The sequence below is a fragment of the Cetorhinus maximus genome, chromosome 4 (assembly GCF_964194155.1).
Source record: "Cetorhinus maximus chromosome 4, sCetMax3.hap1.1, whole genome shotgun sequence".
Classification (NCBI taxonomy): domain Eukaryota; kingdom Metazoa; phylum Chordata; class Chondrichthyes; order Lamniformes; family Cetorhinidae; genus Cetorhinus; species Cetorhinus maximus.
In genome coordinates this window covers 90,997,240-91,016,884 of record NC_135882.1, presented here as the reverse complement: position 1 = coordinate 91,016,884, position 19,645 = coordinate 90,997,240, and the positions used below count along the sequence as shown (strand labels likewise).

Genomic DNA, 19,645 nt, shown 5'->3' with positions numbered 1-19,645 from the left:
GTTGAAGGTTGAGAGAGTGGTTATAAAGAAGAGACCCTGAGTTTTATAAATAGTGCCATAAAATACAAGTTTTATGATGAATCTTTATAAAACACAGTTGTTTCAGCCTCAACTGTGTCCAACTCTGGGCATCACACTTTAGAACAGATGTAAAAGATACAGCGAAGGATTCCCAAAAATGGGTACCAGCTTAAGGTATTTCAGTTACATGGATAGACTGGAGAATAAGAGGAGATTTCACAGAGGTGTTCAACATCATAAACTGTTCCCATTGGCAGAAAGCTCAAGAACCAGAGCCTTTCAATTTAAAGAATGGCAAAGAGCCAATGGCAACACAAGGATTTGGAATGCACTGAGGTACATCTGTGGTTGAGGCAGATTCACTCAATAGAACCAGAAGAGGAAAACAACTTTCAGGGCTATGGGGAAAAGGGACTAGCCAAGGTGCTTTGCAGAGAGCCAGCATGAACATAACATGTCAAAAGGCCCCTCTCTGTGCTGTAACTATTCTATGATTCTATCTAGTTCTAGGAAATGAAGTGCAGCATGTAAAGAGCTTTAAGGAACATCCACAAAATAGTGACAAAGCAATTAGGCTCAATATAAATACTCTGCTCATTTCCTCCTTAAAATAAACTAATTGGCAGAGGGAAGCAAATTTCGAGGGGGAAAAAAAGCCAAACTAGATAAAATAGAAAGAAAAACCCAAGCAAGGAAATTATTGCAGGACAACTAAATATTCTAAGAAAATGCAGCAAAAGCTGGCATTCCTTGAATTAAACTTAAGGATGACATAATGCAAGGCCATTAGATATAAAATGCTGAGGCTTTTCTTTTAAGTACTTCACTTTTTTTTTAAAAAAAGGGCAGGAATGATTGTCTACCAAACAGATTTGGCCATTTATTTCATAGAAATAAGCAGCAACAGCCAGAGGTTGACCCCAGTTTTGACAAAACTTTGAACCAATTTGTGAAGGATTGTTTTTGGTTTGTCTGTTCAGTCACCCAAGTCCCTTGGAAGAACTTTCTCTAAAATCAATAACAATACATAGAAATGAGTAAATTTCCCATTCCTATCAACTGAAGCAGTCCCATCAATGCATAAATGCTACTGCTTCAGTAACTGTGGCATCCATGTCAAACAGCTACCAACTTAAAAAGTCAAAGTAGCCAATCCTTGTATTTTCTCAAAAGAATCTTATTTGTCGAGCAACATTTTTGGTTAATTTTATCCTAACCAATCTAAAAACATTAAAATTACCTCCACACCTCTTCTGTATGCAGTAGTTGCTGAAACATGGCTTCTCCCATCTCTTTACGAACCCGAATTTCCAAAACCAGTTTGTGCTGTCTTTCAGCAATCAGTTTTTGTTTTACGTTTTCTATCAAGGCCAATAATTCCTGAGCAAAGGATAGAAAAACCCATTATAATCAACGGGTGTCAAGGTGGAGATCAACATACAACAGAATCATTAAGCTAATGCACTATAGTTTCTAAATAAATCTCAAAGTAATTCATACATATAAAGCACTTGAAAATATCCCAAGTACATGATCAGGTTTTACATAATTTAAAATTCTTGTTTCAGAATCGCTTTGCTTCCCTCATCTCCCTCTGATCTAGGGTCTATTTCTTTTAATAAAACTCCCGCAATAAAACTGGAATTTTAAGAAATTGTACAATTATCGATGCTCTTTATCCTCCTGTGCACATTTAAAATTTAATGACCAATTACTAAATGAATCCTCAAGTAATAACATCTTCCCTCTTCAGTTTTAGTTTTCATCTTACTTGGGTCTTTCCCTTGGTACATTAAATTCAATTTTGATGCCTGGTTTATTTAATAGGTCAATTGCAAGCTCAAGCCTAAAACAACTACCTGTTACTTTAGTGATTACACTTCAGAAGTGCTTAATTGGTTGCAAAGTTCATTAGGATATCCTGAGGCTGTGAAAAGGTGTTATGAATACAAGTTATCTTTTACTTAATTGCTCTGTTTATTCCTCCACTAAATATTCAAGTTCATGCTCAATTTTTTTCCCAAGGTTACGCCATTAACATGTTGCAGGCAACATTAGTCAATAATCCTCAATATCCTTCAAATGCTGAACAATTAAACGTTGACTACAGTTAGTACAGCTAGTTTTATATGCGCAAACTCAAGTGGAGCCAAGGAAATTTTTTAAATGTTACTTCATGGCCCAAGGTGGTAACATCCATCTCTTCATTTTCCCGTTCCTCTTCACCTTTAATTAATGGATCTTCAGAAAAGAAATTTTCAGCAGAGAGCGCTTCACAGAGATCAGTGCATACCATCATACTGGCATCACTCCCCTTCATTGGATCAATAAGTTGCAAGTCTACTTTTGGGTGAATGATCTGAACTATCTGAAAACCAAGAGAGTGTCTATAAACAGCTTACATGAAGATGTATGCAGTAACTAACCTTCACAACTTACTCTTGGCAAAAGTGATATATATTTTAAAAATTCATTCATGGGATGTGGGCTTTGCTGGCTGGGCCAGCATTTATTGCCCATCACCAACTGCCATTGAGAAGGTGGTAGCAAATTGCCTTCTTGAAGCGTTGCAGTCCATGTTGTGTAGGTACACCCACAGTGCTGTTAGGAAGAGCGTTCCAGGATTTTGACCCAGCGACAGTGAAGCAACGGTAATATATTTCTAAGTCAGGATGGTGAGTGACTTGGAGGGGAACTTGCAGGCAGTGGTGTTCCCATCTATCTGCTGCCCTTGTCCTTCTAGGTGGTAGTGGTTGTGGGTTTGGAAGGTGCTGTCTAAGGAGCCTTGGTGAATTCCTGCAGTGCATCTTGTAGATGGTGCACACTGCTGCTACTGTGCGTCGGTGGTGGGGGAAGTGAATATTTGTGGATGGGGTTCCAATCAAGTGAGCTTTGTCCCAGACGGTGTCAAGCTTCTTGAGTGTTGTGGGAGCTGCACTCATCCAGTCAAGTGGGGAGTATTCCATCACACTCCTAATTTATGCCTTGTAGATGGTGGACAGGCTTTGAGGAGTCAGGAAGTGGGTTACTCATTGCACGATTCCTAGTTCTGACCTGACCTGCTCTTGTAGCCACAGTATTTAAATGGCTAGTCCAGTTTAGTTTCTGGTCAATGGTAACCCCCAGGATATTGATAGTGGGGGATTCAGTGATGGTAATGTCATTGAACATCAAGCAGCGATGATTGGACTCTCTCTCATCGGAGATGGTCATTGCCCAGCGTTTGTGGGGTGCGAATGTTACTTGCCACTTGTCAGCCCAAGTCTGGATATTGTCCAGGTCTTGCTGCATTTGGACATGGACTGTTTCAGTATCTGAGTTGTTACAAATGGTGAACATGGTGCAATCAGCAGCAAACATCCCCACTTCTGACTTTATGATGGAAGGAAAGTCATTGATGAAGCAGCTGAAGATGGTTGGGCCAAGGACACTACCCTAAGGAACACCTGCTGTAACGTCCTAGAGTTAAGATGACTGACCAACAACCACAACCATCTTCTTTTGTGCTAGGTATGAGTCCAACCAGCAGAGCACTTCCCCCCTCCCCCGCCCCCGACTCCCATGGATTCTAGTTTTGCTATTGCTCCTTGATGCCACATTTGGTCAAATGATGCCTTGATGTCAAGGGCAGTCACTCTCACCTCGGGAGTTCCGCTCTTGTGTCCATGGTTGAGCCAAGGTTTAATGAGGTCAGGAGCTGAGTGGCCCTGGCAGAACCCAAACTGGGCATCAGTGAGCAGGTTATTGCTAAGCAAGTGCCCCTTGATAGCACTGCTGGTGACCCCTTCCATTACCAGAAGTGCCTTCATGAAAAAAATCTATAAACCAATCAAAATTGGAAACAAGCAAAATATTGTACAGCTCTTCACAGTTTAAAGATTTAAATAGTACAAACTTCCGAGTTTTGAAACTTGGCTGAATGTGCAATTTTTTTGCCTTTAATAGTCAGTGTTTCATTTGCAAAGTCTTTGACCAAAAGTACGGAAATGAGCAAATAGAGAATTTCAATAATTTATACAGGTATGCATTTGAATTGAAAAATGTTACGTACATTTGTATGTAGCTTTTGACCTTAAGTGTTCAAGAAAGTTTCCAAAAGAACAAAAATGTCATCCTTTTAAAATGCAGGACATTGCCTTCAAGAGGCAAGACAAAAATCAATAAAGGACACCTTACCTGCTTAGCAATTGCTGCAAATTTCAGGACATGGAGAGTCTCATCATACATGGAAGCACACTGGTTTATATTAATAATCATACAAGCTTTGCCTTTGCCACAAAAGAAAGCTTGAAAGAGACGCGTCAACTTGCACTCTCGGAAAGGGACAACAATTGATTTCAGTCTAGCAGCAAAAAGAATAGGTCGTTAAAAACAGTACACAAATGGAGATTTCAGAATACAATTCCTTCCATTGCAAATAACAGGCCTTTTCCAAAAACAAAAAAGACAATTTTTTAAAAGTAAAAACGTAGCATTACTTTGAGATAACTTCACTGGGAAAAAGCAGAAAACAGCATTCTACTTTGTGCACCACCAACCTACTTTGGCAGAGTTGGACTGAGTAAGCATGGATCTACGAAAGGGAAATCATGCTTGACAAATCTACTGGAATTTTTCGAGAATGTAACTAGCAGAGTTGATGAGGGGGAGCCAGTGGATATGGTTTCTTTGGATTTTCAGAAGGCTTTCGACAAAGTCCCACATTGGAGATTAGCATATAAAATTAAAGTGAATGGGATTGGGGGCAGTGTAGTGAGATGGATAGAAAACTGGTTGGCAGACAGGAAACAGTAGGAATAAACGGGTCTTTTTCCAAATGGCAGGCAGTGACTAATGGGGTACCGCAGGGGTCGGTGCCAGTGCCCCAGTTCTTCACAATATTTAATGATTTAGATGAAGGAACTAAATGTAATATCTCCAAATTTATAGATGACAAAGCTGGGTGGGAGGGTGAACTGTGAGGAGGATGCAGAGATGCTTCAGTGTGATTTAGACGAGCTGAGTGGGCAAATGCATGGCAGATGCCTTTTAACGTGGATAAATGTGAGGTTATCCACGTTGGTAGCAAAAAGAGGAAGGCAGATTATCTGAATGGCTATAAATCGGGAGGGGGGAATGCGCAACAAGACCTGGGTGTCCTCGTACACCAGTCGCTAAAGGTAAGCATGCAGGTGCCGCAGGCGGTAAAGGCAGCAAATGTTATGTTGGCCTTTATAGCAAGAGGATTCGAATACAGGAGCAGGGATGCCTTGCTGTAATTCTACAGGGCCTTGGTGAGACCACACCTCGAATATTGTGCGCAGTTTTGGTCTCCATATCTGAGAAGATATGTTCTTGCTATAGAGGGAGTGCAATGAAGGTTTACCAGACTGGTTCCTAGGATGGCAGGACTGACATGAGGAGAGGTTGAGTTGGTTTGGATTATATTCGCTGGAGTTCAGAAGAATTAGGGGGCGGTGGGAATCTCAGAAATCCAATAAAATTCTAACAGGACTTGACAGGGTGTTCCCAATGGTGGGGGTGTCCAGAACCAGGGGTCATAGTCTGAGGATACGAGTTAGACCATTTAGGACTGAGATGAGGAGAAGTTTCTTCACCCAGAGAGAGTGGTGAGCCTATGAAATTCTCTACCACAAAGTAGTTGAGGCCAAAACATTACATGTTTTCAAGGAGCTCTTGGGGCAAAAGGGATCAAAGGACATGGGAAGAAAGCAGGAGCAGACTGTTATGGGGAGAAAGTGGGAGCAGGCTACTGAGTTGGATGATCAGCCATGATCAAGATGGATGGTGGAGCAGGCTCGAAGGGCCAAATAGCCTACTCCTGCTCCTATTTTCTATGTTTCTATGTAAGGGATAAGGCAGGGAACTACAGGCCAGTCAGTCTAACCTCAGTGGTGGGGAAACGATTGGAAGCAATTCTGAGGGACAGAATTAATCTACATTTGGAGAGGCAGGGATTAATCAAGGACAGTCAGCATGGTTTTGTTAAGGGGAGGTCATGTCTGACCAATTTGATTAAATTTTTTAAAGAAGTGACCAGGTGTGTAGATTAAGGCAATGCATTTGATGTAGTCTACTTGGACTTCAGCAAGGCTTTTGATAAGGTCCCGCATAGGAGACCGATAATGAAGGTAAGAGCCCATGGGATCTGAGGCAATTTGGATCCAGAATTGGCTGAGTGGCAGGAAGCAGAGGGTGATGGTCGAGGGGTGTTTTTGTGACGGGATGCCTGTGTCCAGTGGGGTTCCATAGGGATCAGTATTGGGTCCCTTGCTGCTTGTGCTATATATACACACACACATGATTTAGACTTGAATGTAGGAGGGTTGATCATTAAGTTGGCAAATGACATGAAAATTGGTGGGGTGGTAAGTAGTGAGGATAGCAGCCTTAGATTACAGGAGGGTATAGACGGGCTGGTCAGAGGCAAATGGAATTTAATCCGGATAAGTGTGAGGTGATGCATTTGGGCAGGACAAAAGGCATGGGAATATACCATGAATGGTAGGACCCTGGGAAGTACCGAGGATCAGAGGGACCTTGGTGTGCATGTCCACTGGTTCCTTCAGGTAGCAGGACAGGTTGATAAAAGGTTGTTAAGAAGGCATATGGGATCCTTGCCTTTATTAGCTGAGGCATAGAATATAAGAGCAAGGAGGTTATGCTGGAACTGTATAAAATGCTCGTTAGGCCACAGCTAGAGTACTGTGTGCAGTTCTGGAATCCGCATTATAGGAAGGATGTGATTGCACTGGAGAGAGTGCAGAGGAGATTTACCAGGATGTTGCCTGGGCTGGGGAGTTTTAGCTATCAGGAGAGATTGGATAGATTGGGTTTTTTCCCCTGGAGCAGAGGAGATTGAGGGGGGACATAATTGAGGTGTATAAAATTATGAAGGGCATAGATAGGGTAGACAGGAAGGAACTTTTCCCCTTGGTGGAGGGATCAATAACCAGGGGGCATTAAGGTAAGGGGCAGGAGGAAGAATTTTTTCACCCAGAGGGTGGTGGGAATCTGGAACTCACTGCCTGAAAGGGTGGTAGAGGCAGAAACCCTCATAACATTTAAGAAGTATTTAGATGTGCACTTGCGATGCCATGGCATACAAGGCTATGGGCCTAGTGCTGGAAAATGTGATTAGAATAGTTAGGTACTTGTTTGACCGGCGTAGACTCAATGGGCCGAAGGGCATTTTTCTGTGTAGACCTCTGACTATGAAAACAGATGGTGACAGGAAGGGATAGCGTACACAAATATAGCAGTAAATCAACAGATGAGACTAGAGGTTATATATAAAAGGAATCAAACTAAAGGCTCTGTATCAGAATGCTTGAAGCATTTGAAACAAAACAGATGAACTGAGAGCACACATAGAAATAAGTATGATTTGATAGCCATTACAGAAACATGGCTGCAAGAGGACATGGATTGGGACCCGAATATTAAAGGGTAAATGACATTTTAGGAAGCAAGGAAAAGGTGGAGGGGTGACTATTAGTTAATGATGTTATTAGCACAATACAGAAGGATGACCAGAGTTCAGGAAACCAGGATGTGGAAACAGTTTGGCTAGAGACACGAAACGGTAAAGGCAAGAAGTCACTTATGGGAGCCATGTACAGGTCCCTTAATAGTAACCACATAGCAGAATGGGGAATAAAGGTAGCTTGTCAGAAAGCCACAACGATAATCATGGGAGATTTTAATATACATATAGACTGGAAAAGTCAGATGGGCAAAGGTAACCTAGATGAGGAGTTCTGGGATAGTTTCTTAGAACAGCAGAGAGCCGGCTATACTAGATCTGGTATTGTGCAACGAGATGAGATTAATTAATGATCTCATTGCAAAGGCATCCCTAGGTAGCAGTTTCCGCCATTTCCGTCAACTCCAGCACGATGCCACCACCAAACACATCTTCCCATCACCCCCCCCCGGCGGCATTCCGTAGGGATCGTTCCCTCCGGGACACCCTGGTCCACTCCTCCATCACACCCTACTCCTCAACCCCCACCTATGGCACCTCCCCATACCCACGCAGAAGATGCAACACCTGCCCCTTCACTTCCTCTCTCCTCACCGTCCAAGGGCCCAAACACTCCTTTCAAGTGAAGCATCATTTCACTTGCATTTCCCCTAACTTAGTCTACTGCATTCGTTGCTCCCAATGCGGTCTCCTCTACATTGGAGAGGCCAAACGCAAACCGGGCGACCGCTTTGCAGAACACCTGCGGTCTGTCCGCAAGAAAGACCCAAACCTCCCTGTCACTTGCCATTTTAACACTCCACCCTGCTCTCTTGCCCACATGTCTGTCCTTGGCTTGCTGCATCGTTCCAGTGAAGCCCAACGCAAACTGGAGGAACAGCACCTCATCTTCCGACTAGGCACTTTACAGCCTTCCGGGCTGAATATTGAATTCAACAACTTTAGATCTTAAACTCCCTCCCCCCATCCCCACCCCGTTTCTTCCCCCTCTTTTGTTTTTTTCAATAATTTATATAGATTTTTCTTTTCCCACCTATTTCCATTATTTTTAAATCTACAACTAACACCTTGTCAGTCTTTCCACTAGTCTTCCCCACTAGAGCTGTACCTCGAGTGTCCTGCCATCCATTCTTAATTAGCACATTTCCTTAGATATCACCACCTTTAACACCTCTTTGATCCTTTTGTCTGTGACATCTTTTGATTATCTGCTCCTATCACTGCTTGCTTGTCCCTACAACCACCCCCCCCACCCCCTCAACTTCTCTCTTTCCCCCCCCCCCCCTCCTCCCACCTTAAACCAGCTTATATTTCACCCCTCTCCTAATTATACTCAGTTCTGTTGAAGGGTCGTGAGGACTCGAAACGTCAACTCTTTTCTTCTCCGCCGATGCTGCCAGACCTGCGGAGTTTATCCAGGTAATTTTGTTTTTGTTTTGTGACCATAATATCATTGAATTTTACATTCAGTTTGAGGGAGGGGAGTAGGTCCAAGACTATGTTTTCAAACTTAAATAAGGGCAATTATGAGGGCATGAAAGCAGAGCTGGCTAAAGTAAATTGGCAAGTTAGGTTAAGGGATAGGTCAATAGAGATGCAGTGGCAAACATTTAAAAGGGGATATTTCAGAATATACAGTAGGTACATCCCAACAAGTAACAAAAAGTCCAAGGGACATACACACCATCTGTGGTTAACAAGAAAGCTTAAAGATAGTATCAAACTTTAAAAAAAAAGCATATAATTGTGCAAGATAGGAGAAAAGCCAGAAGATTGGACAGAATATAAAAAGGAACAGCAAAGGAGGACTAAAAGATTAATAAGGAGGGAAAAATTAGAGTACAAGAAAAAGCTAGCTAGTAATATAAAGACGGATAGTAAGCATTTTTATAAATATTTTTAAAAAGAAACTAGTTCACAAAATGAGCATTGGTCCTATAGAAAGTCAGTCTGGAGAAATGATAATGGAAAACAAGGAAGCAGCAGATGAATTGAACAGGCATTTTGCATCAGTCTTCATTATAGAGGATACAAGTAACATCACAGAAGTAGCTATAAATCAGGAAATGGAAAGGAGGGAGGAACTCAGGAAAATTACAATCACCAGAGAAGTGGTACTGAGTCAGTTGTTGGAGCTGGGCTGATAAGCGCCTGAATCCTGATGGACTTCATCCTAGGATCTTAAAAGAGGTGGCTAGTGAGATAGTTGATGCATTGGTTTTAATTTTCCAAAACTCCCTAGATTCAGGGAAGGTTCATTAGGTTGGAAGATAGTAAATGCAACTCCATTATTCAAAGAGGAGGAGACAGAAAGCAGGAAACTACAGGCCAGTTAGCTTAACGTCTGTCGTAGGGAAAATGTTAGAAGCTATTATTAAAAGTTATAGCAGAGCATTTGGATAAGTTCAAGGTAATCAGGCAGAGTCAACATGGGAACCAGCAGATGTACTGTACTTAGATTTCCAGAAGGTATTGATAAAGTGCCAAAGGTTATTGTGGAAAATAAAAGCTCATGATATAGGGGATAACACATTGACATGGATAGAGGATTGCTTCCTAATAGCCAGCCAGAGAGTAGGCATAAATGGGTCTTCTTCAGGTTGGCAAGATGTAATGAGTAGTGTGCCACAGGGATCAATGCTGGGATGCCAACTGTTTACAATTTATATTAATGACGAATGAAGGGATAGAAGGGATGGTTACCAAACTTGATGACAAAAGATAGGTAGGAAAGTAAGCTGAAAAGAGGACATAAGGAGGCTACAAAAAGGTATAGATAGGTTAAATGGGTGGGGAAAGATCTGGCAAATGGAGTACAACGTGGGAAAATATGAAATTATCCATTTCGGTAGGTAGAACAAAAGAGGCATATTATCTAAACGGTGAGAGATTGCAGAGCTGAGATGCAGAGGATTCTGGGTGTCTTAGTGCGTGAATTACAAAAGGCTACTATGCAGGTACACCAAGTAATTAGGAAAGCTAATAGAATGTGTATCATTTATTGCAAGGGGAATTGAATACAAAAGTGGGGAAGTTATGCTTCAGTTATACAGAACACTAGTGAAACCACACCTGGAGTACTGTGTACAGTATTGGTCACCTTTTGTAAGGAAGGATGTAAATGCGTTGGAAGCAATTTAGAGAAGGTTTACCAGATTGATACCTGAACTGGACGGTTATGAGGAAAGATTGGACAGGCTAGGCTTGTATTCGCTGGAGTTAAGAGTAAGAGGCGGTTTGATTGAAACATAAGATCCCAAAGGTGTCTTTACTGGGTGGATGTGGAGAGGATGTTTCCTCTCATGGAGAATCTAGAACTAGGGGGTCACCCATTTAAAATGGAGAGGAGACGAAATTTTCTGAGGGTCGTGAGTCTTTGGAACTCTTCCTGAAAAAGGCGGTGGGAGCAGAGTCTGAATATTTTTAAAGGAAAAGGTGGATAGATTCTTGGTAAGCAAGGAAGTGAAAGTTTATCAGGGTAGGCAGGCTACAGATTTGAGGTTGAGGCTATCAGATCAGGTCATTATCTTATTAAATGGCGAGGCAGGCTCGAGGGGCCTAATCCTGCTCCATGTTCGTATGGTTGTACCTGAACTTTTTCCTCTTTGAAGGTCACCCACATAAAATCAGGAAATTAAGAGACAAGCTGGATCCTCCAGTTTTTAATATATTAAAATATATATACTTTTGCACAAGGTAAATAACTGAAATCTGTTTTTAAAAATGCCTTTCTAAAAAAAATGAATATTGATTTTTTTCTTGGAAAACAAGCTGCGGGATATTCAGTTTGCCCTACATTTAAAAATAATTAACCCACTGTTTTGATTAAAAACACAACTAGGTTTCACAATACAATAACTTAACTCCAATGTTTCCACTTACTAACTTCATCCAAGAGATCTAATTTATTTCCATACTTACTTATTCTGCTGCTTCTGTCTGAGAGCAGAAATACATTTGCCAAGGATAAGGAGAGATGTATTAATGTTTCCTGCTTCCTTCAGTCGATCGCCAAAAGATTGTGCTTTGTCACACCGCTCTGACCCAGCCAAATCGCATAAGGCAAGCCTGTGCTCAGTAAAAACAAAAATTCTTAGCCACTGACAAAAGTAAATTTCCCCTTCAAAGCCAAATATTGTCAAAGCTATCAACCCATTTGCTAGGTGTCAGCTGTGGCTCAGTGTTAAGACTCTTGCCTCAAGGGCAAGAAACTTGCAGGTTCAAACCCCTGCCTGAAATTGTGCGCTCCAGGCTATGGCTTCAGGCAAAGACTTCAGGCAATAATGGAGGAGTGCAGCACTGTTGGAGGTACCATATTTGGATGGAGGCATTAAATAGAGGCCCCTTTTGCCCACTTAATTGAGTGTCAAAATATCCCATGATTTGATTTTGAAGAGCAGGGCAGTTCTCACCTGTATCTTGGTCAATAATTATCCCTCAAGCAGATTCTGATCATTTCTGTTATATGTTTGTTTGCAGTGTTACACTTGACTACATTTCAAAAGTATTTTGTAGTTTATTGAAAATCGCAGTGTGTGTGTTCTGTCTGCTTAAGGTACCATACCCATATACTAGCAGAGGGAGTCTGGGAAGAGAGAATAAGCAGGTGGTGTAGGAGGAATGCTTCCTACTGAATCTTACCTGCTTCTTACTGGTGGTGATGAAGAGGGTAAAATATAGGAAACATTGCTTTCAGGTATGAAACTTCTGGAAACAGTTTGCCAGCATTCTGCAGACAGCATTTTAGTTGGAGATTATAGGAACAATGAGGCTGTAAGCTATTGCCAGACAAAAATGGAGGCACTCCACTCAGGAAAAGCAAGGGGAAGGTCTACACAGTATGCAAAAACCTGCAGGAATAATCTGATCCTTAGAGATGAAGGATCCCAGATCCTTGGTCATGTACTGTGTTGCTGATATGACAAAGGGAAAAGGCCTTACTTCTCCATTATAGAGATGATGAATTGGAAGGTATTTTTGAGATATTTAGATATTTTTATCTTGCCCAGGCTACGACTCAAGAAAAATGATTAAACTTATTTCACACCCAAGAAAAATGCAATATGAGGCAATTGTCTTGTGTACTAAGGAGCAAAAATTAGAAGATTGACCAATATTGCACACGATAGCAACCAAGTGCAACTTTGGCGATATTGAGTGTGTCAAAATCAAAACAAATAAAATCAAATTTTGTCTCATCAACTACGTCAAAAAGAACTCAAGAAAGCAAGCTGGGAGTTAGCAAGATCATTATTCACCAGAATCCAGAGCTACCGAAGTTGAGGCTGTCAACAGTAACTACCTTATTCCAAGCTCAAATCTTGCAACTCTGTTCATGGAGATCATCTGTAAAGCAACAACAGCCATCTCAGACTTACAACTTTTTAAAAAATTTATTCTTTTGTGGGATAGGGGCGTCGATGGCAAGATCAGCATTTAATGCCCATCCCTAATTGCCATTGAGAGATACTGGTGAGCCACCTTCTTGAACCGCTGCAGCCCATGTCATGGCCATACACCCACAGTGCTGTGAGGAGGGGAGTTCCAAGACTTTGACCCAGTGACAGTGAAGGAACAGCGATATAGTTCCAAGTCAGTATGATGTGTGGTTTGGTGGGGAAGTTCCCATACATCTGCCACCGTTTTTCTTCTAGGTGGAGGTGGTCATGGATTTGGAAGGAGCCTTGATGAGTTGCTGCAGTACATCATGTAGATGGTGCACCCTGCTACCACTGAGTCGATAGTGGAGTTAGTGAATTTTAAAGTGGAGGATGGTGTGCCAATTAGGCCGGCTTTGTCTTGGATGTTGTTGAGCTTTGAGCATTGTTGAGCTGCATTCGTCCAGGCAAGTGGAGATTATTCCATCGCACTGCTGACTTGTGCCTTGTAGGTGGACAGAGTGGGGACTCAGGTGGTGAGGCGAGTTACTTGCTGCAGAATTCCAAGCCTCTGACCTGCTCTTGTAACCACAGTATTTATATGGCTGGTCCAGTTCCGTTTCTGGTCAATGGTAACCCCCAGGATGCTGATAGTGGGGAATCATGGTAATGACATTGAATGCAAAGCACATTTACACTGTTGTGCTTATCCACAATGGACAGAGCATCCTGCTCTTGTGGAAAATTTTTTGCTAGCTAAATAATTAAGACCAATACCATCAGAAGGATGCCACATGCAATGTGCACATACCATAGCAAGAGGGTGAGGGAACATATCCCATGTAGAGGAGCACGATCCCAAAACAATTTTGTGTTCTTTGGACACAGCAACCAGCGACATGCGACAGTGACCATTAGTAGTTTAGACATAGATGCTTGCATAGATACAGGAGCATCAGTCCACGTCACAGGAGTCAAAACATTCAAAAATGTAGGATTGCCCCAGTCTCTGCAAACCAGGCAATACGAAAGTTTCTGTTTACAACTGTGACAAACCACCGAAAGTTCGCAGGACACTGGAACAAATGCTGTTTGTTGTGTCATATCTGGCAAATGTTCCAGCACAGCAACAGATCAGCACATGATTGCAGTCACATGTGTGATTCCAATGCATAACATCCTTGAATTGTATAGTGATCACTTCACTGGTACCAGCAAACTGAAAGGTGTTACATGCATAAGTGCCCTCAGTCATACATCAACAAACACTTTCATATCAGAAAGCAGACACTTGACTAGACATTGAGGAAGTTGGGGGAAAAACATATTCCTTGGGTCTCATCCATATAAGTCACCAAGAAACCCAAGAGCAAGAACCAAAATTAGAATTTGTGTTTATATGAACGTGAAAGACACTTGACATTCAATGATATCAGAGAGGAAGTAAATGGTGCTAAACTTGACCTCAATGTGGGCTACCATCAAATTGAGCTTGCAGAACAATGTTGCAGTATTCTCCACTCAGCTAGTGAGGGTAGACATAAATGGATCTTTTTCCGGTTGGTAGGATGCAACGACTGGATCAGGGCTGGGGCCTCAACTTTTTGCAATTTATAGAAGTGACTTGGATGAAGGGACAGATGGTACGGTTGCACAATACGCCGATGACACCAAGATAGTTAGGAGAGCAAGTTGTGAAGAGGACAATAAGGAGGCTACAAAGTGACAAATAGGTTAAGTGAGTGGGCAAAGACCTGGTAAATGGAGTATAGTCTGGGTAAATGTGAAATTGTCTATTTTGGCAGGAAAAATAAAAAGGCATATTATCTAAAATGGTGAGAGATCACAAAGCTCAGATTCATAGGGATCTGCGTATCCTAGTGCATGAATCACAAAAGATTAGTATGCAGGTACAGCAACGAATTAGGAAAGCTAATAGAATGTTACCTTTTATTAAGAGGGGAATTGAATACAAAAGTAGGGAGGTTATGCTTCACTTGTACAGGGCATTGGTGAGACCACATCTGGAGTATTGCGTACAGTATTGGTCTCCTTATTTAAAGGAAAGATGTGAAAGCATTAGCAGTTCAGAGAATATTTACTAGGCTAACAGGAATAGGCAGGTTGTCTTATGAGGAAAGGTTGGACAGGTTAGGTTTGTATCCACTGGAGTTTAGAAGAGTAAGATGACTTGATCAAAACCTTTAAGATCTTGAGGGGTCTTGACAGGGTGGATGTTTCCTGTTGTGGGAGAATCTAGAGCTAGGGGGTCACCGTTTAAAAATAAGGGGTTGCTCATTTAAGACAGATGAGGAGAAATTTTCTGAAGGTCGTGAGTCTTTGGAATTCTCTTCCTCAAAAGGTAGTGGAAGCAGGGTCTTTGAATATTTTGAAGGCAGAACTAGGTAAGTTCTTGTTAAGTAAGGAGGTTCTTGATAAGTAAGGGGTAAAAGGTTATCAGGGGTAGGCAGGAGGTTACAATCAGATCCGCCATGATTTTATTGAATGACAGAGCAGGCTTGAGGACCAAGCGGCCTACTCCTGGTTTATATGTAGATTGGACATTTGATACAGGAGGCTCAATTGAGTCAATTCAGCAGCTGTGGTATTTCAGCACATGATTCAATCTGCACTTCTGGGCTTGAAAGGACACTGAACATCAGTGATGATGTTCTCCTCTACAGTCACACAAAGTGAACTCCAGACACCATCACAAATGCTGCAGATTCTACGAACGTAAAGGAATTTGAGTCTGCGGACTTAACATCGAGTTCAACAACTTCAGACCGTGAACTCTCTCCTCCATCCCCAAGCTTTTTTGATCCCCCCCCTTATTTCTATATTTTTTTCCCCACTTGTTTTCATTATTAATTTAAAATTTATTTCCATTTTTATTCATTGTTTTACCCTCAGCCTTTTTGATCTTTTTTCCCCACCATTGTCCCCTCCACCCACCCCAACCCCACTAGAGGCATGTGTCACTTTCCAGAGTGCTTACCCTGGTCCGGCCATTATCACATTGTTTTCCACTCAATGTCACCATTGGCTACTCCTTTAGTCAGTACCACCACTATTAACCCTTTGTTTATGACATCTTTTGCAATCTCCACCTATCGCTGGCCTTCTATCCAGCTTCACCTGTTTCACCCCCCTTAAAAGCAGTATATATTTCACCACATTTCTACTGCCCTTTAGCTCTGAAGTGTCGTCATACGGACTCGAAACGTTAACTCGGTCTTTCTCTCCACAGATGCGGTCAGACCTGCTGAGTTTTTCCAGCATTTTTTGTTTTTGTTTCAGATTTCCAGCATCTGCAGTATTTTTCCTTTATCTTAGAAATTGTCTTTGTTCAAGGTAAGGTTATAAGTGCCCATTCAATGAAAAATTTGAATTCTTTGATCATATGTTCAGTGGTGAAGGAGAATCACTTGATCCATGGAAAGTTGAAGCCATCACAAATGCTGCAGATTCTACAATGTGTAGGAATTCTGGAGTCTACTTAAATTCATCAGGTACTGTAGTCACTTCATTCCTGACCTCACTGTTATCTTCCCCCTACTATGCAATCTGACGAGACACCCCAAGTGGGAGTGGACCAAATCACACAAACAGGCTGTACATCAGATCAAACAGTCGTCAGAAAGTCACAAATCCCTACATTAATCCTGGAGAAAAAAAAAAAATCACCCAACCAGTCATGGATGGCAAGCTCAATTCACTTCGGTGCAGAAAGACATGACGGGTGACCCATCAATCATTGCGATGGCAAGCAGGTTGCCAATGCCTGTGGAGCAATGTTATTTGCAAACAGAACGAGAAGCACTAAATCAGAGGGTATCTTACACTTTCTTTTCTACTTGTATAGATGCAAGTAATAACTGATCGCACAATATAAGTAAGCTTGTTCAACAATCTACATAGCAAACACCCACTTGAATAGAGCATTGGATATTCGATCTACAAGAGAGTATATAAATTCCATGACGAGTATCAGCCAGGCAAGCTCAACCCAGCGGACTATCTTTCACAACATCCGTTGCCGACAATCAGTCCTACTAGTCCTTTTAAAAAAAAACAGCTGCCAAATAACATTTTAGTAAGCCTAAAATGTGGTGCCAAAGCCACTAAAACCAACTGACAGAGCAGCAATAGAAGATCAGGTGTTGCAACAATGTGTGACAGCTATAGAATCAAGAAACTGGAAAGATGCGATTGAGAGTCTACAAACAAAAACCACGCACTCAAGTACTTCACATACTTCATTGTCAAAGCACTTTGGGACATTCTGAACAGCACTTTCTGAATGGCACTATGCAAACACAAGATTTTTTTTTTTTAAAAACCTTGTTTTCAGTTTTTTTAGTGAAAAAGGTCAATTTGGATTATTCTTTTGAGAGTAGAGGTAGTTAAGAGGAAACCTAATAAAGTTATTCAATACTAGGAATGCTAGAATTCTAAAGTAAAAACAAAAAATTTTGGAAATGTTCAGCAGGTTAGCCAGGTTCTGTGGGGACAGAAACAGAGTTAACTTTCAGGTCAATGTTCTTTTAGAAGACTGACCTGAAACATTGGCTGGGATTTTCTCAGAAAGGGGCAAGTTCCAACATCCAGACCATATGTGGGTCCTGAGCTTACATGGGCAGACAGCAGAACCGTGCAAGCAATCCTTCTGGAGGCAGCCTCTTAATGGATGGCTGGCCCAGCAGCAGCATAATTAAGATGGCAGGTTGGCTACCTTTACTTTCTACCAGATGTAGGCGATTGGATAGGTGGGGAGGATGGTTTCACAACTCTGGGGGCAGCAAAGGGCTAGGGGTGCAGCCTTTGATATCCAGGTGCCCTCCTTGGGCTTTGGTGCTTCTGGCTCCAATTGCCACTCCATCCCACTCCCCTGCCTCAGTGACGGGCATCTTCCTGGGCTTTAATTGGCTGCCTACCTTGGTCTACTCGAACAGAGGAGCGTTCCCAGCATTTTCTCTCTATTTCAAACTACGGAGAAGAAAAAAAGTGTTTCCTCAGGCAAGTGGGTTGAAAAGCAGGCGATGATTTTAAAGAACTAGCGGGGAAGTGGGGAGAATTCCACCACAACCTGCTAGAGAGTTGAGATCTAGAATATATTAACTGAAAAGGGCGGTGTGATGGGAGCAGATTCCACAGATACTTTCAAAAGAACAATTGCACATGCGATGGTGGTGTGTTAAAAATCACTTAGAGTCTGGGTTGCTGTGCCAATATGCAAGTTGCATTCCAGAGTGATGGATAGTGGTAGTAGAGGCTCCAACCTTTTTTCAAATCACATGGCCCACCAGGAATCACTCCTGCTTCTACTGCCTGCCATTGGAGGATTTGAAGGTTGCTTATCAACCTGTTTGGCCATGTTACGAATCCGCTTTCCCTGACCATAGAGTCCTGGGATAGAACACAAACCCAGGGCTTCTGACTCAGGAGGTAAGGATGTTACCCACTGCGCCACAACACCTCCACAATTGGATATGTATTTGAAGAGAATAATCTGCAGTGTTCTGGGGTAAAAGCTTGGAAGTCGTTCTTAACTGAACAGCTCTTTCAAAGCCAGCACAAGCGTGATGGGTTGCATGCCTCCCTTCTGTGCCAAGATACTGATTGCTACATTCCTCAAGGGCAATTAGGTGATGGGAAATAAATGCTGGCCCAGCTAGTGACACCCACATCCCATGAAAGAAAAAAATTCCAATTTTGTGTCGGTGAAAACAAATCATTCTTTAGCTTTTCATCAAATAAAACATTCTAATATGTTGCCTTGGTACAGAACAGCATACAGATTCAAGACAGGTTTTGTTTCAGCTTCAATATACAAAAAAAAATGTCCAATTGCAATAAGATGCAAAAATTGAATAATTGTTAATTTAAAAAAGTTAACTCACTCAGAAGTCCTTATTACATAGGGCTTGTCTTCACCAATTATTTCTATCAGTCGAATGGAGAATATACTGTGACTGTAAAAAGGTAATTTGACCAATTAGATTTTATCTAATGGTAAGATTCAAAATTTTAAATCATGGAATTAGTTTTGACAAATCATCAAAAATCTTAATTGATTAACAGGTTAAAAATTAGAGTTTAAAACGATTTCAATTTAAAGTAGTAACAGTAAGAATTATACATATACCTTCTGCTTGATTGTTGATTTATTTTGGTGCAAGCCAAACTTCGATTTTTATTTCCTATTTTCAGGAATTTGAAAGCTTCATCTGAGCTGGTAATGTTGATCCACTTTAGATCTAAAATATTTCAAACAATTGAATCACTAACATTTTAGCCATGATAAAACAAATTACACGGGCATTCAACTTCTGGAAACAGTTAGGAATTCATACATTTGAATAGAAATCAGCTAAAAACAAAAACACACTTTTTCTATCCTTTTCCTGATTATCAGACCTCCAGTATCCCAGCAAAGCAGGTATTTTTAAATTTATGATCCAGATAGCCAGTGTCATTAAACTATAAAAAGGATTAGCAAGCATCGTCCCCAAAAATTACTAGACATTCAAAACCAGTACACTTTCCAACAAGAGTCAAATAATAATTCAGAGCAAGAACCCTATCTAATTTTCCTTTCTCAGTCCTGATGTCAGGTTGACTTAGCTGGTCAATTCTGTGTCAAAAGGACTACTTGCTCAAATTCTGGGTGTCTACTGAGAACCAGAGATGATGTCCCATTGCTGTAGGTGCTAAATAAAGGCCCCATCCTGACTATTTGAAGAGAACAAATTTCTTC

General features: G+C 41.5%; 1 protein-coding gene across 1 annotated transcript in view; it reads right to left on the bottom strand.

The window, feature by feature from the left end:
- Positions 1–19,645, bottom strand: part of LOC144679333 (kinesin-like protein KIF20A) — a 51,914-nt gene that overhangs the window by 15,909 nt on the left and 16,360 nt on the right. Inside the window, exons 7-12 of the mRNA XM_078539698.1 lie at positions 19,034–19,145; positions 18,789–18,860; positions 11,429–11,575; positions 4,198–4,363; positions 2,195–2,389; positions 1,262–1,401 (exon numbers count right to left, since the gene is read on the bottom strand). Coding sequence (XP_078395824.1) covers positions 1,262–1,401; positions 2,195–2,389; positions 4,198–4,363; positions 11,429–11,575; positions 18,789–18,860; positions 19,034–19,145 — 832 coding nt within the window. The remainder of the gene's footprint in view (positions 1–1,261; positions 1,402–2,194; positions 2,390–4,197; positions 4,364–11,428; positions 11,576–18,788; positions 18,861–19,033; positions 19,146–19,645) is intronic.